At 35.3% G+C, this 22328-nt stretch overlaps 1 protein-coding gene across 1 annotated transcript in view; it reads left to right on the plus strand.

Moving 5' to 3' along the window:
* Positions 1 to 22328, plus strand: part of CTNNA3 (catenin alpha 3) — a 2010564-nt gene that overhangs the window by 1455105 nt on the left and 533131 nt on the right. Inside the window, exon 11 of the mRNA XM_044660319.1 lies at positions 2588 to 2788. Within this exon, the coding sequence (XP_044516254.1) occupies positions 2588 to 2788 (201 nt within the window). The remainder of the gene's footprint in view (positions 1 to 2587; positions 2789 to 22328) is intronic.

Consider the following 22328-nt stretch of genomic DNA (forward strand, 5'->3'; position numbering starts at 1 on the left):
CTTAAAAAAAGCTGCTAATAAAATTTAGAGGAAAAACTATTTTCTTAGTTATTTTCTTGGGTATAAGCTGAGCAAGGAGATAAGAACTAAATATTACCTACCTTCAAATAGCTCCTAATCTCCTGGAGTGTGGTTATCTCAGAAGGGAGGAGACTTAGGGAAAAGGGAGGCATTGTGATGAATGGGATGGCTAGGTGACCCAATAGATAGATTGTCAGCCTGAAATTAAAATAAAATCTTATTATTGACTTTAAATCTGGCCTCAGATACTTTTCACAATTAATGTGACCTTCCCACACTGTTTGCCTCAGTTTTTTCATCTGTAAAATGAGTTTGAGAAGGAAATTAAAAGCCACTCTAGTCCCTTTGCCAAGAAAACGTAGAGTCATAAAGAGTTAAACATGACTGAAAATGACTGAACAACAAAAACTTTGTGATGAATAACTTAAAAAGGAGAAAGATAAATGAATGGACCCTTCAAGGAAAGTTGGGGAAACCAAGAGGACATACTAAGGGACAAATACTTTCTAGACCTGTGCAAACACAAGAAGGGATTATTCTTTTATTCCTAGGGATTGTAACTTAAGGAATCCCAAGTGGGGTATGCTACCATGGAACCCCAAGAGAGGGGCAGTTAAAGGCAGTTAGAATATGGGTATATAATGGAGTACCCCAAGACGAGAGAGTCACTCATTTTAGGTATGGGGTGCTGGGAGGAAAGAGGGTGGTGGGTTACTACTACTTTCTGAGGCCTAGCACAACTCTGACCAGAAGAGCTTGATGGTATCATACCTTTCACCCTCATGGGTAATCAAATAAGATTGTCTCATACTGACCCCAATCCAATACTGCTGCAAAGTGATCCTTCTGGCACTTGTCAACAACAAATCCATCTATATTAACAGATCTTCAATCAACATCACCTATTAACTATTTTGCACTTATTTTTAGTTAATATAGTGAAGTAGAATAGCTTGAGAGGAAGATAGGGAAACAAGATTTTTGAGTGGGTCTTCTGCCCCATTAAAAGAGAAGCCATCCTGCCATCATCCTGCAATCAACCAAGACTATTAGAAAGATATGACCTATCCCACTCTCCTTCCATATTCCTTTTTCCTATTCCCTTCAAGTTATTAAGCCCTTGTTTAAACTAATTCAGTTGGTGTTGGTGTGAGAATCATCTGATCTAAACTACATAGGCCTGTACATAAATTACTCAGAGCCAGCCTCTATTTTCCTGCTTCTCTGGCAGTTGGGACCCTGTGAGAGAGATCAGCTGTGAAGGCATCTTTGAACATATTATCCATCCTTGATAGCAACAAAAGCCATCAACTACTTGTGAGAATATACTACTCTGATAAGAAGTCTAGCTTTGAAGAAGTTTACTCAGATCAGCATCATTAGCCCCTGGGCCACCATTACTTCAGTTAAGATCAACAGCCAGGGTCCAGCTCTGACAAGGGAGGGGGAAGGGGAGTTCTATCAGCTTGTCTCCCTTCCCCCACATGAGGCTTATATTTCCCAGCTGATTCCCAGTCCTGGCCATCCTTGCAGGATTCACTAAATATAATGTTCTATAAAAGGTAGAAAAGTGATCGATTACCAGATTGTAAAAGGCTTTTTAATGACACTATCAAAATATTACTAAATCTTAATGACTTATTTCCCTTTTATTAATAAGTGTTTTCTTTCGGGCACCCACTGGGTACAAACTATTCCATAAAAGCTTTTTGAACTACATTATATCAACACAATTTCCTTATTTATATTACCTGGTAGTTGATAATTTCACTGTTCATCTTTAATTTAAAAAAAATAATATTTTAAAATCTTTATATTGTGAATTAAAGTATTACTAACCTGAAATTTTTAAAAAGTGAAATAAAAAGTTTAAATTAAAAAAAATTAAAAATAAACATTTAATAGCTATTTAAATAAAAATATCAATGAATAATTTGAAATGATAGTAAAAATAATGATCTATTTTTTTATATTTTAAGAAATCCTAGGTTACCTTTAATTGCTCCTATTTTAAATTTAGGATTCAGTTATTGCTATCATTTTTCCCCTCGATGCCTTGATATTATATTTTTTTTTTTGGTCTGGAGAGGGAAAGAGACAAGGAATACTTTATTTTACTTTTATAAAGAGAATAGCATGCTTAAAATTAGGAATTAATCTATATGAAACAGCATGGATAGATTGTAACAACATTTTAGGTTAATAATAAATGGGCTTATAATTAAAAAATTATTTTTTTATATTTATATATATATTTATAAAAAAGGGAAATACTTTTTATAAATAAAGAGAAAATACTACTTATAAAAAGGTAAATATTTAATTTTATACTCATTTATTTTGAACTTTCTTCACTATGGACACAAAAACACTATGTATGTATAAGAAAAATATTCAATATTGGTATTCTAGATTAAATTATGTATATATATATATACATATATATATATATAGCACTTTGAGAATCCATAAAGATCTATATAAATGGTAGATATTTTCAAACATGTCTAACTTTAATTGAGAAAATGCATCCCTTTTAAAATTCTTGTCTCCTTTTTGTTGACAGAAAGCCATATCCTAGAGGATGTCAACAAGTGTATCATTGCTTTAAGAGACCAGGATATCGACAATTTAGACCGTGCTGCTGGTGCAATCAAAGGACGGGCTGCAAGGGTTGCCCACATTGTTACTGGAGAAATGGACAGTTATGAGCCTGGGGCTTACACTGAAGGAGTGCTGAGGAATGTTAACTACCTTACCAATACTGGTAAGTTCATGTTTCTGATGCCCATTGATTTTGCTCTCTCCCTATCCTTGTATGATATACATCAAGTATCAACAGTAGAGACAGCTGTAGCCTATGTTAAGTGTTCTGTTATAGATGACAGCTCTGCCTAGTACGTAGCTGCATCCCATGGTCACGAAATGAATGTATTAATAGAAATAAAACTTTATCTCTTCTATTAGCTTTAGTGGAACATCAATAAGATAATATATTTTGAGTGATAAGGGACCTAAGAAGACATTTAGTTCAACCCTGTTACTTTAAAAATGGAAAAATTGAGAGTTCTGGGTTAAGATGGCGGCAGAGTAAAAAGCAGCTGCTTAACCCCTCCTAACTGAAACATATAGGACTCCTCAAATAGACATAAAAGCAAATCCAGAGGAATGAAGGGACTCCACAACAGGGCACAGAATTGAAGGTACGTGGAATCGGGGCATTTCCATGCCATAAGGGGGTGAAACAACTCTCACTAAAACATAAGCTGAGCAACCCCTCCCCCACCCCACACCACCTACAGTACTAAAGCCAGCACACAAGAGTTAGAGCGAGCTTGGGACACCCATTAAGTTCTTGGCAGCTACCTGGGATCACCAGGGCCTGTTCCTGAGAGCAGCAAGACTTAAGACCCCAAGAGGCTAAAGAAAGCTTGGATTTTGAACACAGACTCTGAGCACAGGCGCAAGTGCAGGCTTTTGCGTCCATGGATCCTGAGCGCAGGAGCAGACCTTGAGTGGGGACCTAATGCAGAGGGGTGCACAACAGTGGAAACTGAGACTGTGGAAACCCTGAGACTGTTAAAGGAGCCTCGGTCAGAGGAACAAGCAAGGGGACCACAAGGAGGCTTGACCCTGAGAACAATTAGACCTGAGACTTCTGGAGCCTAGAGAGCACAAACAGACCCTGGGCATGAGGATAAACCTGAGAGGGCACAGGGCTAACAATGGCAAGCCAGAGACAAAAACCACAAAAGAGAAAGATCATCAAGAAGAAATCTGTAACACTGGACAACTTTTACACAGAGAAAATCGAGAAAATCGAGCAAACAGTAGAGGAGAACAAACAAATAATCACATCCAATCTTCCCAAAATAGTGAAAACTGGTCACAAGCTATTGAAGAGTTCAAATCTGAGATAATGATGATAGATAGAAGATAGAGATCTGACAAGAATGATAGAAGATGATGAGAAAGAAAGAAGAGATCTGACAAGAAAATAACAGTTTAAAAGGCAGAATTTCACAACTGGATAGGGAGGCAAGTCAATTGGAGACCAGAAATGACCAGATTGAAAAGGAAAACTAAAAGATTATAGCTGAAAACCAAAATATTATAACCGAAAACTAGTCCCTAAAGGCTAGAATTGAGCAATTAGAAGATAATGATCTCTCGAGGACAACAAGAACAAATAAAACAAAGTCAAAAGACTATTAAAATAGAAGGAAACATGAAATATCTCAATGAGAAATTGACAGATTAAGAAAACAGGCCTAGAAGAGACAATTTGAGAATCATTGGTCTTCTTGAAAAAGCAGAAATTAATAGAAATCTGGACTCCATACTAAAAGAAATTAATCAGCAAAATTACCCTGAAGTTCTACAACAAGAGGGCATTATAGACATTGAAAGGATCTATAGATCACCCACTACACTAGACCCTGAAAAGACAACCCCCAGGAATATAATAGTGAAATTCAAGAGCTTCCAAGTAAAATAAAATAATCTTACAAGAAGCCAGAAAGAGACAATTCAAATATCAAGGAGCACCAATCAGGATCACACAGGATCTGGCAGCCTCCACACTAAAAGACTGCAAGGCTTGGAATACGATATTCAGAAAGGCAAGAGAACTGGGTCTACAACCAAGAATCACCTACCCATCAAAACTAACTATATACTTCCAGGGGAAAGTTTGGGCATTCAAAAAGATAGAAGATCAGGACTAAATGGAAAGTTCAATATCCAACAACAAAAAATCAAGAGAAACATGAAAAGGTAAATAAGAAACAGAGGAAAGAAAGAAAACTCATATTTTTTTTAAATTTGCCTCTTTAAGGGCTTCAATAAGATCTAATTATTTGTATTCCTATCTGGAGAAATGTTTTGTATAATTCTCTGTAGTGAACTTTATTCATTATTATAGTAATCACTATTATAGTAATCAGAAGAATTATTCATAGGGAGAGGTTGGAATACTAAATGGTCTAAGATGATATGGGGGGGTGGGAAAGAGGGGGGTGAAAGTAGAGAACACCAAGAGAAACTTGAATGAAGAAGAAAAATAGGATAATCTATTACACACAAAGAGGGCATGGGAAGGGGAAGGAACAAATACTATCATAAGAAGGAGAGGAAGAGAGCATTAAGAGGTAATATTTAAACCTTATTCTCAGTGTAATTAACCCTGAGAGGGAAGAGTAGCTATATTATCCATAGGGATATAAAACTCTATCTAACCCTACTGAGAAAGTCATAAGGGATAAACCAAGGGGAGCAGAGGAGTAGGGAGGTCAAAAATGGGAGGGGAGAAGAAGGGGGAGGGAATTCATTAGACCTTAAAAATAAAAATATGGGAATAATAAGTAAGGGGGTAAAAAAAGAAGTTAATCTAGGGAGGGGACAAGGGTTACTAGCTTAAAGCAAACCACTGGTTTGAAAGGAAATAGTGTAAGAAGAAAGAGTAGAACTAGGAGAGGATACCAAAATGTCAGTGAATACACAACTGATAATTATAACTCTGAATGAGAATGGGAGGAACTCACCCATAAAAAGGAAGCAAATAGCAGAGTGGATTAGAAACCAAAATCCTGCCATATGTTGTCTACAAGAAACACATATGAGGTGGGTGGACATACACAAGTTTAAGGTAAAGGACTTGAGCAAAATCATTTGGGTGTCAAATGAGAAAAAGAAGGCTGGATTGGCAATTATGATTTCTGACAAAGCCAAAGTAAAAATAAATATAATTTAAAAAGACAGGGAAGGTCATTACATCCAAATTAAAGGCAGTATAGACAAGGAGGAAATATCAGTGCTCAATATGTATGCACCAAGTGGCATAGCATCCAAATACATAAAGGAGAAACAGGCAGAGCTCAAGAAGGAAATAGATAGTGAAAGCATACTAGTGGGATATCTAAATATTCCTCTTTTAGATCTAGATAAATCAAACCAAAAATAAATAAGAAAGATGTAAGAAAGGTGAATGAAATCCTTAAAAATTAGATTTAATAGATATGTGGAGAAAAATAAATAGGGACAAAAAGGAATACACCTTCTTTTCAGCTGCACATGGTACATTCACAAAAATTGACCATGTAATAGGGCATAGAAACATTGCAAACAAATGCAAAATAGCAGAAATAATAAATGTAACCTTCTCAGATCATAATGCAATAAAAATAATAATTGGTAAGGGCACTGGGACAGGCAAATCAAAAAACTAATTGGAAATTAAATAATATGATAATCCAAAACCAGCTAGTCAGAGAAGAAATCATAGAAACAATCAACAATTTCTTTGAAGAGAATGACAATGATGAGACATCCTAACAAACTCTGTGGGATGCAGCCAAGGCAATACTCAGGGGGAAATTTATATCCTTGCGTGCATATATTAATAAATTAGGGAGGGCAGAGATTAATGAATTGGGCATGCAACTTAAAAAAAAGAAAGCAAGCAAATTAAAAATTCCCAGATGAAAAATAATAATTAGAAATATTAAAAATGAAGGGATAAATTAATAAAATTGAAAGTAAAAGAACTATGGAATTAATAAATAAGACTAGAAACTGGTATTTTGAAAAAACAGGTAAAATAGACAAAGTACCGCTCAATCTAATAAAAAAAGGAAAGAAGAAAACCAAATTAACAGTATCAAAGATGAAAAGGGAGACCTCACCTCTAATGAAGGAGAAATTAAGGCAATCATTAAAAACTATTTTGCCCAATTATATGGCAATAAATATAGCAATCTAGGAGATATGGATGAATATTTACCGAAATATAAATTGCCTAGATTTACAGCAGAAGAAATGGAATACCTAAATAATCCCATATCAGAAAAAGAAATTGAACAAGCCATCAAAGAACTCCCTAAGAAAAAATCTCCAGGACCTGATGGATTCACAAGTGAATTCTATCAGACATTGAAAGAACAACTAATCCCAATACTATACAAATTATTTGATATGATAAGCAAAGGAAGAGTCCTACCAAATCCCTTTTATGACACAAATATGGTACTGATTCCAAAGCCAGGTAGATCAAAAACAGAGAAAGAAAACTACAGACCAATCTCCCTAATGAACATAGATGCAAAAATGTTAAATAGAATACTAGCAAAAAGACTCCTGCAAGTAATCAAGAGGATCATCCACCATGATCAGGTGGGATTTATACCAGGAATGCAAGGATAGTTCAACATTAGGAAAACCATCCACATTATTGACCATATCAATAATCTAACAAACAAAACTCACATGATTATCTCAATAGATACTGAAAAAGCCTTTGACAAAAGACAACATCCTTTCCTATTGAAAACATTGAAAAGTATAGGAATAGAAGGACCCTTCCTAAAAATAATAAACAGTATATAACTAAAACCATCAACAAGCATTATATGCAATGGGGATAAATTAGAAGCCTTCCCAATAAGATCAGGAGTGAAACAAGGATGCCCATTATCACCTCTATTATTCAACATAGCACTAGAAACACTAGCAGTAGCAATTAGAGAAAAAATAGAAATTGAAGGTATCAAAATAGGCAAGGAGGAGACTAAGCTATCACTCTTTGCAGATGATATGATGGTCTACTTAAAAAATCCTAGAGAATCAATTGAGAAGCTAATAGAAATAATCAACAACTTTAGCAAAGTGGCAGAATACAAAATAAATGCACATAAATCATCAGCATTTCTATGTATTTCCAACACATCACAGCAGCAAGAGGTAGAAAGAGAAACACCATTTAAAATCACCCTAGACAAAATAAAATACTTAGGAATCTATCTACTAAAACAAACACAGCAATTATACGAAAACAACTACAAAACACTTTCCAAACAAATAAAACTGGATCTAAACAATTGGAAAAACATTGATTGCTCATGGGTAGGATGAGCTAACATAATAAAAATGACCATTCTACCCAAATTAATTTACCTATTTAGCTATTTACCTATCAAACTACTAAAAAACTTTTTTACTGAATTAAGAAAAACTATAACAAAGTTCATTTGGAATAACAAAAGATAAAGAATATCAAGGGAAATAATGAAAAAAAAAGTGAGGGAAGGAGGCCTAGCAGTACCAGATATTAAACTATACTATAAAGCAGCAGTCATCGAAACAATATGGTACTGGCTAAGAGACAGAAGGGAGTATCAGTGGATAAGACTTGGGGTAAGTGACATCAGCAAGATATTGTATGATAAACCCAAAGAGCCCAACTTTTGGGATATGAATCTACTATTTGACAAAAACTGCTGGGAAATTTGGAAAATAATATGGGAGAGATTAAGTTAAATCAACATCTCACACCCTACAACAAGATGAATTCAGAATGGGTGAATGACTTGAATATAACGAGGGAAACTATAAATAAGTTAATTGAACACAGAATAGTATACTTGTCAGATCTCTGGGAAAGGAAAGATTTTAAAACCAAGCAAGAGTTAGAGAAAATTACAAAATGTAAAATAAATGGTTCTGATTATATGAAGCTAAAAAGCTTTTGTACAAAGAAAAACAATGCAGCCAAAATCAGAAGGGAAACAACAAATTAGGAAAAAAAATCTTTATAACAAAAAACTCTGACAGGGGTCTAATTACTCAAATATACAAGGAGTTAAATCAATTATATAAAAAAATCAAGCCATTCCCCAATTGATAAATGGGCAAGAGACATGAATAGGTAATTTTCATATAATGAAATCAAAAATATCAATAAGCACATGAGAAAGTGTTCTAAATCTCTAATAATTAGAGAAATGCAAATGAAAACAACTCTGAGATATAACCTCACACCTAGCAGATTGGCTAAAATGAAAGAAGGAGAGAGTAATGAATGCTTGAGGGGATGTGGCAAAATTGAGGCATTAATGTGTTGCTGGTGGAGGTGTGAATAGATCCAACCATTCTGGCTGGCAATTTGGAACTATGCTCAAAGGGCTATAAAAGAATGCCTGCCCTTTGATCCAGCCATAGCATTGTTGGGTTTGTATCCCAAGGAGATCATAGATAAACAGACTTGTATGAAATATTTATAGCCGTGCTTTTTGTGGTGGCAAAAAAACTGGAAATTGAGGGTATGTCCTTCAATTGGGAATGGCTGAACAAATTGTGGTATATGCTGGTGATGGAATACTATTGTGCTCAAAGGAATAATAAACTGGAGGGATTCCATGTGAACTAGAAAGACCTCCAGGAATTGATGCAGAGTGAAAGGAGCAGAGCCAGAAGAACATTGTATACAGACCAATACACTGTGGTAAAATAGAATGTAATGGACTTTTGTACTAGCAGCAATGCAATGACCCAGGACAATTCTCTGGGATTTATGGAAAAGAACCCTACTCTCATTCAGAGGAAGAACTACAGGAGTAGAAACACAAAAGAAAAGCTTCTGCTTGAACATATGGGTTGAAGCGGTCATTATTGGGGATTTTGATTCAAAACTACCACACCAATGCAACTAACAACAATTTGGAAATAGGTCTTGATCAATGACGCATGTTAAAACCAGTGGAAATGTGCATTGCCCATGGGTGGGGGGAAGGCAAAGGGTGAAGGGGAAAGTAGGAGCAGGAATCATGTAACCATCTTAACTTTTCTAAAAAATGAATATTAATAAATGTTTAAAAATGGGAAAATTGAGGCAGAAAGAGTGATTTGGGAATATGTTTTAATAACTAGACCTTTATATCACTATAAAAAGTACAATTTCCCTCTTTGTATCTTCTATAATTTCCTAATCCAGTTCCTGTTTCTACTCTCTGGGACTATTAACAGCAAGGTAAATCAAGAAGCAAGAACTAGGGAGATACCTATGTAGCTCAGTAGATTGACAATCAGCCCCAGAGATGAGAGTTCCTGGGTTCAAATTTTGCCTCAAACACTTGGATGAAAGGGATGGGTTAAAAAAAGAAGAAGAAGCATCTAATTGACTGATGATACTTAATTAAGGACTGAGCATATAAGGAGAGGCAAAAATAATATCTCCCCTCATTTGATTCCTATTCTAAAGAAGAAGTCAACATATAAACCACTGTGTGAAAACAAGACAAATTTGAGCTAATAGACAGAAGGAAGGAACTAGCTGTAAGGAGGATTGCATTCTTTCTACTACAACACTAGCAAATCTCTTTTGGAAGCTAATCTTCCCATTTTCTTTAACAGATCCCCATCTTAATGACTATGGCCCTTGACCATCCTGGTTATCTTCTTGTAGACTCTCTTTAGCTTTTCAATATCCTTATTAAAATAGGCCACAGAGAACTGAAAACAACAGTGTAGTTTTAGCTCAGCAAAGGCATAATAGAGCAGGCTTATTTTTCACATCCTTATTACTAGGTGTTATGCTCACCCCACATTTTCCCCCCAGGTTATATATATATATAGTTATATATATATATATTTGTAAATTGTGTCAGCATATATAAAATATATGTTGATACAATTTTTAATAATCATTTTCTGACATTTGGCAATTCATGTTCTCTCCCTCCTTTCTACCCCTCCCCAAGGTGGCAGGTCATATGATATACATTCTATAAGTGTTATCATATAATACATATCTCTATGCTTGTCATATTGTGAAAGAAGAAGACATATCAATTAAACTAGAGAAAATTTCATGGAAGAAATAAAGTGAAGCATAATGGTATACTTCAATCTGAAATTAGACTCCATCTGTTTTGTGTGTGTGTGTGTGTGTGTGTATGTGTGTGTGTGTGTGTGTGTGTGTGTGTGTGTGTGTGAGTTTTGTTTTGTTTTGTTTTTTTGATACTGGATAATCTTTTTCTTCATGAGTCTCTATGAGTTGTCCTAGATCTTTCCTTTGTTGATAACATATGCCCACCACTCTTCATGGAACCTCAGTGTGGAATAGGTTTTATGGCTATTATTATGTATATAGACTGGCCATACCTTTTCCAGTGAATCATATTTTGACTTGGACAATCTCCACCTAGTTCAAGTTTAAGCTCTTTCACACATGAAAGGGGAAAAACATCCTTATGAAGGAAATGGGGAGCCTCAGAATTGAGTCCTGCCCCTACCGTTTTTCTAATAGCGTGGCCTTACAAAAGCCATTTTCCTTCCTTAGGTCTGAGATTTATGATTAATATAATAAGAGGGGGAAGATTATTTGATCTCCATAATCTCTTTCCAGTTCTAACATAAACCTTTTGAGTGACTTAAGATAAAGAATCCAGTTGTTGTCTTTCACACAGCCCATATCTTTCAGTTCCCATTTGAGAATCTTAACTTTTTCTAAAGCTCAAGATATGATATCATCCTTATTTTTAAAAATCCTCCTTTTCTGAAATTTCCTTTAGAAACTACAGAAAGTTTCTAATTCCATATACACCTTTCGTGTCTATTCTATTCGTCAATTCCATATACATCAAGACTTTTATGAGTCACCAACTCGAAACTATTTCTCAACACTTATGATCCTATGATCATAAGTAGAATCAATAGATTCCCTAATTATTATGATGTTACCAGGTTAACCTTTTATTTACTCTTGTATTTTTCTTAATTTAAACTTTAAATGTTTAAATCAGTTTTTTTTCCTTTCCCTTTCCTTCTTTCCTGGCCCATTAAGAATGTGTTACACTTGGCAAGAAAGTACTCCATCCAATCAAGGCAATGAAGGGGAAAAGAATGAATGATTTACTTGTAGGTTGGCCTTGATGTTAATTAAGAGGAATATTAAAATTAAACTCACATGTACGGCACTGATCTGGATGAACTGTGATACCAGCTAGAGTAGAAATAAATCTCATCATTGTTCCTGCTCTTCATCTGGTTCTTTGATGGAAACAACAAGTGACAACTGTTGATACACATTTTTCTCATTAACTCTCTCTTAAACTTTTTTTTTCTAAAACAAAGAAACATAAAGGTTCATGTAGAAGTTACATCATAAAATGATAATTTTTCCAGTCTTCTCTGTCTCACCATCTAAACATCCTTTTCTCTAACATATTCCCCTTTCCAACTTGGTTATTATGGCTAAGCCATGAATTTTTCCTTCTCAATCCTTCAGAACCTAATTAAGAACAGTGAAATCTATAATCTATCTGCCTTATAAGTATCTCAATGACTTTTCCCCCCTCTAAATGGTATCTTTAATACTTAGCTTATATGTCAAGGGTGAGTTTTTTGAGATGTTGCCTTTTGTGGGAAGCCAATAAGAGAATCGATAAAAATCTGAGACCCCTCTTTTGACCCCTTTTATGATCCATACCTTTTCTTATTGGGAAAACATTATAGACTTATTGAAAAGCTTTGAGTCCTTAGCAGACCAACAGCTACTGAGTTAACAATTTCTCTCCTTGATAATTAAGAAGCCTGAACTCTAAAAAATAGGTTACTTAGACAATCAAGGCCAGAGACAGACGAGGCTAGACAAGACTTTATCTGACCGGGTATAATCCTGTAAATCAAGAGTATAGGACTCAATTTGTTTAGGATATCTATGAAATATATTTTTGCTCCCAGAATTAACCTCCTACTAATTGGTGGTTGGAATTTGGCCTTTGACCCTGGACCTATCTCTCTACTTTTTAGACTTTAATGGGTTTTTGTAATTTGTAACCCCTTCATAGCTGTGATTCTTTCTCTGTGTTCTTTGTGTGAAACCAGTATATAGTAAACTCAAGATTCCTTGGCAAGTTGGAGCAGTTATGAGCTAAGCATTTAGTCTGACTGTTCTAATTCCATCTGACGCCACTAAACGCCACTCAGGACCCCCAGAAATATAGAGCTGGATCTATAGCCTTTTCTACAAATTTTCCTCCTTTCATGTGTGAGTGCTTCAGTGACTGAGAAGCAGCATGGTAATGTTGAATTGTGTCAGACTCAAAAGGGAGATATATTGACTTAAAAAACCACAGTTAACATTATGTTTTGTTTTATTTTTATTTATTTTGTTAAACATTCTCCAGCAGCATTTTAATATGGTGCCAGCTGCTTGGAGCAGTGTTGCTCACTGCATGTAACTGTGGAGCCCAAGAATTTTGACACTTCTGGCCTTAGAATAAAGAATCAGAAAATTTGGGCATTGGAGGCAATCTCAGCAACTATCTAGTCGACTCATTAATAGAAAGAATCTTCACTCTATTATACAAGTCAGAAACTAGCTTTTACTTTAAGAACTCTGAGAAGGAACTAACAACTTCCCATGCATGCTCATTCCACATTCAGGCAACTGTATTCAGGAGTATTTTTTCTTTATATTTCCCCACTTCATGCTCAACTTAATGTTAATCTCAGCAACTTTTCCTTAAGTCCTGTGTCTGAATGGCTATATTATCTAGGGAAATAACCTTTCAATGCATCAGACAACACATGATGTAAGAAAATAAGTTATAAAAAGTATTTTATTCAAATTAAGGAGTTTCCTCACTGGAAGTTATCTATTATGATGGAATCACAAGTTGAACAAATACAAACAAATGTCTGTGATACTAATATCCTAGAATTTTTGGAGTGGAGGGATGTTAGAACTTATCTAGCCCAGCCTTCTCTCCAGTTCTAGAATCATCTTTCCAAAAATTCAGAGAGATGATCATGCAACCTCTCCTTGACCATTTAATAAGTGAGGAAAATATAGAGTTAAACTGTTTCACTAAGGGCTCACGATGGGGGAAATAAGAAAGAGAAACTACTATAAGGTTGATGGCCTGAGAAAGAAATGAAGGATTGAGGAATTATCTGTCAACTCGGAAATATTCCAGGGTAAGAAATTCACAGAGGAACTTGGATATTTTGGAGTAAAGAGAAGCTGGGGGCTAAAAGAAGGTAAAGGATGAGAGTAGTAGAGGGCATAGTTATGAAGTCTAGAAAGTCAGTAGCAATGCCAGGAGAAAATGTCAGGGAAAGAAGTTAAGTGATCTTTGTGGGTGAGAATTCTTTTGGTGAATGGTGTTGAAGGGATCCTCTAGACCAACAGGGCTGCTAGGGGACAGTGGGAAAAATGAAGTCTGAAAAATCAGTGTTAGAGTTTATAAAAGAATGAAGTTATAACCATAGGTGACTTCCATCATTCTTTGAAATGGATGTTCTGGTAGGAATTGACTAATCAGAGGAAGGGGTCACTATGTCAAAGGATTTGCCAGAGTGATTAGGCTTCTAGGAAATGGTGGTGATAAAAGTCTGGAGAGTCAGAAGTGAATTCTTAAAGGGATTTAAGGAAGAACAGTATGTTTTGGAGGTAGTAGTGATAGTACAAAAAATCAATAGGGTCAAGATATGTATGACTAGTGCCTGATCATCATTGGGACCATATAATGAGCAAATGCTTTATGTACACAATTATTCACATATTTCACATAAGTTATTCACATAATTTTCACAAATATGTATGTACATATGTGTTTGTGTTCATCTGTCTGACTACTTCAAATGTCTCCTCTCTTCTATTTATGAATCTTTGTTTTCTCTGTCTCTTTATCTCTATCTCTATTTCTACATCTATCTTTCCCATTAGTATTCTTAAAGGTGCCCATACTCTACTAAACATTTTGAATAAATCTAAAAAAAAACATTATCAACACAATATGAGGGTACTGCCTTCATTGCTTATAACCGTTATTATCATTCCTTGAGAGTGAGGGAAGGATTCTTAATGTTTTACATGATTACACTTGCAAAATCTTTATCAGTTTGCTTACCATCTCTGGGAGAGGATAAGACAGGAAGAGAGGGAAAGAAGCGGGGGCAGAGAAAGGGAGAAAACTTAAAACTTAGGAACTCAAACTTAAAACTCCAAACTTAAAAAATATATATTTAAATTTATTGGAACCAAAAACTTCAAAAATGTTAAAATTGTTTTTATGTGTAATAGGGGAAAATGTTTTTTTTTTAATTAAGAATATAAAGTGATGGAAGGAGAATATTAAGGTCACTTCAGACAATTTCATTAACTAACATGGAACCACTTTTCATCTACAGCACTGTCCCCAAGTAAAATGATCATCTTAGACACTCTGTTTCCTTCGACCTCTCACAAACCAAGGCTTTTGCTATCTAAATCCAGGGGATATCATTCTTTAGGACTTGCCTTCCTTAGCTAAGCCCAGATGACTAAGTCCAAAGAATCCCACAAGCTCCCTCCACAGGTCAATAAAAGAAGGATCAATGAAAACTGGAGGGAAATCCTCCACATCACTCAGTCCTGCTTAGGATTCCCTGGCTGTGGAATTGTTCAGTTTAATGGTAAAAATGTGGGTCAGTTAAGTGGTGACACGTGGCTGGAGTTCAGATTGCCAGAGCCCAAAAATGTCTCTGCTACTGGTTCTTCTAGGTTGATGTTAATTGCTTCCAATGGGGTTAGATATTGGGGAGAAGATGCCTCAGGTGTAGGGCCTGAGGGATGGCCACAATTTACCTGCATATTTGAGTTCTTGTTTTGTGACAACCAGTTCCCACTGCTAGTGATTACATAGTGGAACAGTGGCTCAAATTCCCTATTACTGAGACAAGTCAAAAGCCCAGGCTTGGAGGATGGAAGGGTCTTTTCTCCATTCAGTAATTTGAGAAAACTTACATTGATCTTTGTGTGAGTTATGCCCTGGAATCCTCAATCTATAAACCCAGAATAAATTCTGCTTACTCTGTATGAGCAGTGACTTATTAGAAACCATCTCTATACAATGCATGGCTTTCCAAAATTGTCAGTTCAATTTCTTGGACAGATTCTTCTCTATTTTCAGTTTTAATAAAAACTTCTATTTGGGGGTTTTAGATTTCTAGGTTTTAAGAACATTAATTTCAACTTTCCCTAAATAGGTTCCCTTGAAACATAATAAAGGTATACTGATTGAAGGAAATTCTAATAAAGTAGTAGATGGAAACATTAATTAGTTTGATATTAAAAAAATCTGATTAATTTGCATACCTAGTTTTTCCCTGATCTGTAAACCCCTGGAGCATTTCCCATCCATTAAAAATAATTCCAAATTTCCATCTCCAAAATTAAAAAAAAAAGATGTTTTGTTATCATCTACTACACACCATGGAAATATTTCCTAATAAACAAATAATGGAACCTAAGGAAAGGCTAAAATCCTATATTCAGGGTTATCAAGATAAATTTCCCTTTTACTAATATGAAAATGTTACATTTTATTTCTATGCACAGTGCCTACAATTGGGAGGTCTTATCCTGAATCTCAAAAATGTGTTAATGCAAACTATTCTGAAATGTTCTAATATGGAGACTGCATTATCTTGGCAAAATATACCTTGTGGTATTATGGATAATTAAAACCAAGCTGCACTTATATAAATCACAAAGAACCTTTTTGGAAAATAACATCTTAATTTTAATCAGACTTTTGGGCTCATTAACTCATTTTCAAAGTTTGGCAATCTGCCAAGAGCAATCACAACATTGGGCATATCACATTTGGGCAATATTTATTGTGCCTAATCTCAAGTACCTTGTCTCACAGGAGGTTCACAGAATATCTGGGTCTCTCATGTGAGTCAAAATTGATATCTTCGTAATGTATTATTTATGTCTCGTTCTATCCCATTGTCTATTTGGGAACATCTCTCAGATTTCAGATATAGCAACCATTAGAAAAAAGTTTATCATCCATGGCAGTTCATAGAGGTATGAGTATATATGGCACTGTGTATATGGTGAGACTTCGCTGGTCTTCAGTCATTAGACCTTAGATGGGAGGATGAATCCCAGTTCTAATAAAGACAAATGATTTCCTTAGATTCAGGTAGATCCTAAACTTTGCAGTTCTTGTCTTCAAGACTATCCTGTTTCAAACTATTATTACTGCTATGAACAGTTCTATTTTCTGAAGACTATATGAAATCCATCTGATTTCCACCCAAATGTTAGCTGGTGTATTACTGAGTCAGTTACTTTTAGCCTTTGAATTTTCCAGGATGGTAATCTATGGCACACACTAAAATGACTTAAAATAATCTGAGGGGTTAGTGCTGTGATTGTTTATAACAAACTAAATATCAAACAAACAAACGAAAAATCCATATGAAATGGCGTAAAGTTGAAAGAGTCCAGAATTGAGAGTATGGAGATCGAGGTTTGAATTCTGGCTGCCATTTTCCATTTGAATAATCTTGGACAAATCCCTTTACATCTAAGTTCCTCAGGTTCTTCATCTGTATCAAGAAGAGTAGATTTGGAGATATCTTCCACCTTTAAATATATGATTCTTTCATTCTATCACTGAGGTTTTTGTCAGTGCTTTGCTATATAAATTACTACATGACCTTGAACAAGTCATTTTACTCAGGGACTCAGATTCCTCTTATGTTAATTGAGGTAATTAGACCATGTCAGTAGTTCTTAAACTTTAGTGTATCATGGAACTTTTTGGCTATTTAGTTAAATCTATGGATTCCTTCTTAAAGTAGGTTTAAATACATAAAATAAAATATTTAGAAATACAAAGAAATGAATTACACCATAATATGATCATATTATATATATATACATTTATATATATGTAAATATATGTGCATATCCATACACACATGTGCATTTTATTTTAGTTCATTGGCTCTGATTTAGGAACACTTGAATCAGCTGTTTTCTAAAGCACAGGTATCAAACACATGGACCACAATATTCCCCAGTGATGACTAAAATTCAATTGAAAATTATTTAATGAAAGAAATAAAAATAAAATAGAACATATATAATGTTAACATGTCATCTTCTAAGTAAAAAATGCATCCATTAGGGGTCATGGGAAAGAGCGAGATGACAAGAATGGATAAGAGCTAACTTCAGGTATTACAACTGTCATTTGGAAAATGGATCAGCCTTCTTCTCTTTGCTCCAGAAGGCAGAACTAGGAGCATTGACTTGAAGGTCCTGGCAGATTTAGGTTTGCTATAAGCTGTAATGATTGGAACAAACTAAATATTGTATAGAAATCACCATAGGAAGTAGATTTGCCCTCATTGTAGAGCAGGGGTCGGCAATGTATGGCTCTCGAGCCATATCTGGCTCTTTTGAGGGCCAGATATGGCTCTTTCTGCAGTAGCCACAAAGTCAATTTTTTTTTTCAGGCACTGTTACAGGAGCGGCACTGTGAGCACTGTACGGCTCTCAGAAAATGACATTTTAAAAAATGTGGCATTTATGGCTCTCATGGTCAAAAAGGTTGCCGACCCCTGGTGTAGAGCCTGAAGAAAACACTGACTACTTGTTAGCTATATATATAGATCTGTGTATGTGTAGTAGCGGTACTCCTTGATCTCTTCATACTCTGTTATTTTCTAATTTCATAAGAAAGGAAACAACAGTTCTTTCCAAAGTGATTATTTCTTTCTCTTCCCCTTAAATTCTATTAAACTAGATTCTGGCAATGTATCTGCCTGTCATTTCTATTATCTATACAATGGCATCATTTTGTCTCTAATGACCAGTATTCAGTTCATATTTAGCTGAATGTCTTCTGGCTTCTTCTTTGTTGAGGTTTGAGACTCAACCCCGTCTTTTCTTATCCCACTCAGTATGGCATTTATCCTCCAAGAAAATGTAAAAAAAAATGGCCTGGCTATATCCAAAAATATTTGAGACATGTCTATCAGTCTATAAAATTAGATGTTGCCCAGCAGGAGAATTTCTCGCCATTATATCTGAAAAGTTAAAAGGAAAAAATAGATCACTACATCAACAGTACAAGCCAAATGTTCAGATGGACTTTGGGTGGATTGGGCCTTCCTCCCCACCAGCTTTCTTTACATACAGTGCCCTTAGGAAAATCTGTAGGAATAAAAAAATAAAAGCAAAATAAATTTTAATTTCATTTCAATATTTCTGAGTAGAGATCATGAAAATTCTGGTTACTTAAGTCTCCTTCCTCTCCCAGGAGTGGGAACAAAATTGATGCTGGGTAAAAATATGAGGTGAGATTGCTCTCAACACTGAGTCAGTGCACATGGTAGAGCTTAAGTGGCAGCTGGTTAGAGCTTTCAGGCTAGTTTAAGATGCTTGGTGCTGCTCAAAGGCAGATGAGCCAGAAGCCAAGATTAAGTTATAAGGGAAAAGAGGGCTTTGCCAAGATGTGCCAGGTGCAAAGAAGTTTCCTGAGTGAAAGATCATCATTTCAAAATGACATTATTATGGGTAGCTTCCTCTTTTCAGCATTTTCTAGCATGGGACTTTGAGAATTGACAGACTTTTATTATGTATCTACCACATATGGAACACTGTGTTGACTCTAGGATAAAGCCTAAGTTGAAGTAAGCTTTCATGGAGCTTCCACTCTAGGAAACAGATGTATTCAATCCACAAATCATTATAATACCAAATAATGTATGAGGTAGAAAGAATGATAAATTTGGAGTTAGAGGATTTATATATAAATCTTGGCCCTGATATTTTCTCTGCATAACCTTAGACAAGTCACTTACCCTATCTGGATCTCAGTTTCCTCAATTTTAAAATGAAAAGTTTGGATTAAATAAATCAAATATCCCTTTTATATTAAAAATATAACTTCATGATTCAAAATTATATTATTAATAATAATATTATTAGATGTTTATATAATTCTTTTATTTTTCAAAAAGTGCTCATTTATATTATCTTATTTATTCCTCACAACCCTATAAAAATTCTAGTATCATTCCTATTTTGTGAGTGAGGAAGTTGAATCTAAAAGAGGTGAAATAACTTCCCAAGGGTCATGTAGGATTTGAGCATAGAGTTTTTATGTCCAAATGATATGCTCAATATTCTATGCAATTCAATTTACAATTATAATCCTTTCTCCTTTCCTTCCCCCAAGGAAAAATGGTCATCACTGTTAAAATCAAGGAACTTTGCATGGAGTAGATCAGTGGTTCCCAAACTTTTTTGGCCCACCGCCCCCTTTCCAGAAAAAAATATTACTTAGCCCCCTGGAAATTAATATTTTTAAATAGTAATAGCAATTAATAGGAAAGATAAATTCACCTGTGACCATCACCACCTCCCTAGATTGCTGCAGCACCCACCAGGGGGTGGTAGTGCCCATTTTGGGAATCACTGGAGTAGATAATGTGCAGATGAGACCTGAGGATAGGAAGGAGGAATTTAATAAATATTCATAGGAACAGGTATATATGGAAGTATATTATAGTACTAAGAATAAAAATAGCTAGCACTATTTATATAATACTTGAAGGTTTGAAAATCACTTTATACATATGACCCCATTAGGTTGGTGATATTATTATGCCCATGAGAAGTCAGGTGGCATAGTGGAGAGAATATTGGTCCTGGAATCAGGAAGACTCATCTTCTTCATTTCAAATAGGGCCTCAGATACTTACTGACTGTGTTACTCTGGGCAAGTTACTTAAGGCTATTTGCCTTAGTTTACTTATCTGTAAAATGAGCTGGAAAAGGAAATGAAAAGCAAATATAGTATCTTTACCACTGTGGGGTCATGAAGAGTTGGACATAATTGAAAAATAACTAAACAACAACACATTATTATTCTCATCTTGCAAATTAGTAAACTAAGGCTGAAGAACATGTTCCAGGTCATATAACTAATGAATTCTGAGGTATAATTTGAACCTTCCTGCCTCCAAGGCCAATAGAAGAACATGTGCCTTCTAGGTATAGGCAATAGACTATGCAAATTAAGAAAGGTAGGGAAATAAAGTAAAAGTTTGAGGCATTGTATGTAGTTCAATTTGCTTAAATAACCAATGGATATTTGAGAATAACAAAGAAAAAGATGGCAAACTGTGATAGCATCAAACTGTGGAAGACCTTGCATCTTTATCTAAGGATTTTCTCTATTATCTCTTGAGAATACTCAACAATTCTGGGCAGAGGAATGATGATGACAAAATCTGTGTATAAGGTAGATTAGTATGTCAACCATTTAAAGGAGAATTAATGAGGGAACAGGAATATAAGAGAATGAAAAGACAAATTAGGGGTCTAGCTGGATAATAATTATAATTGGTAGTAGAATTATGATAACAAGGTCTAAATGCATATGAGCTGATTTAATTTTATAGAGATTAGAATGATAGGATTTGACTTTCTGGGAGTTGGAGCCAAGATGGCAGAATAGCAGCACCAAAAGCTGGAACCACTCTGAGAACCCTCTCAAACCAACCTTAAAATAACAACTCAAAATGAATGCAGGAGTCACAGAACCAACAAGGTTTCTGGTAGAAAACAACTTGAAACATTGGCAGAGAGAGTCTGTCTCACTGGGGTGAAATAGAAGCTGGAAGTAAAACCATTCAGAGAGGAATTCAAGCAGTCCACCTCCCACCAACTATGCCATGTTCTGAAACTGGGCACGAGCCAAATTTGAGATGCCAGGACCATGCCTAAGCCAACAGCAAATCATCCCATAACACACACATTAAAGTTCCAAACTCTGGCACAAATCTGTAGTGAGATCCAATGTCTATGGCACCTGGCCAATTTAAGCTAGTGGTGAGGCCCCAAGCTCCACGGAAGGGCAATCCACAGGGGACCAAGCTGGTGTAAGCCCAGACTGAGGATCTGAACTTCTGCCTAAATCAATGTCAAAGACCCAATCCTCAGGGCAACCCAAGATCAAGGCAGTATCTGCCTTCTGGGGCTAGAATAAGGGGAAGTCCAGAACCCTCCTCAAGCCCACAGTGAAGCCCCTGAGACTTGGGAAAAGGTAGCTGACAGATCTCTGAGCTCTGCAAGGCATCAACAATCCCTAGAGGAGATTGAATCAGAAGTAGAAGGTAGCTTCCAGAGCTCCAAGCCCATAGGCCATCATACTACATTGGAAGAGCTGAAACTTGCAGAAAAACAGAACTAGAGTTAAGGGTAAAAGCATGAAAAAACTGAAATTTAAGAGAGTGCTTCCTCCCTGCTGATAACAGAGCCTACCTTTAAGATAAAAGTAAAAGTAAAAAGAAATATCTAATGTAAATTAGCAAAACAGCACAAACACACACACAAAACAAACAAACAAAAAACCTAACAAGAGAAAATTTTTATGGAGACAAAGAAGAGCACAGCACAGATTCAGTAGGGAACAGTGAGATCAAAGCAGCCACATGCAAAACTTTAATTAAAAATGCAAAGTGGTCTTAGGAATATTATAGCCAAATTCAAGAGCTCTTATGTCAAGGAGAAAATACTGCAGTCAGTCCAAAAGAAACAATTTAAATATTATGAAACCACAGTCAGAATTACTCCAGCTGCTACATTATATATAAAGGATTATATTATATTATATTATATTATATTATATTATATTATATTATATTATATTATATTATATTATATTATATTATAT

The sequence above is a fragment of the Gracilinanus agilis genome, chromosome 2 (assembly GCF_016433145.1).
Source record: "Gracilinanus agilis isolate LMUSP501 chromosome 2, AgileGrace, whole genome shotgun sequence".
Classification (NCBI taxonomy): domain Eukaryota; kingdom Metazoa; phylum Chordata; class Mammalia; order Didelphimorphia; family Didelphidae; genus Gracilinanus; species Gracilinanus agilis.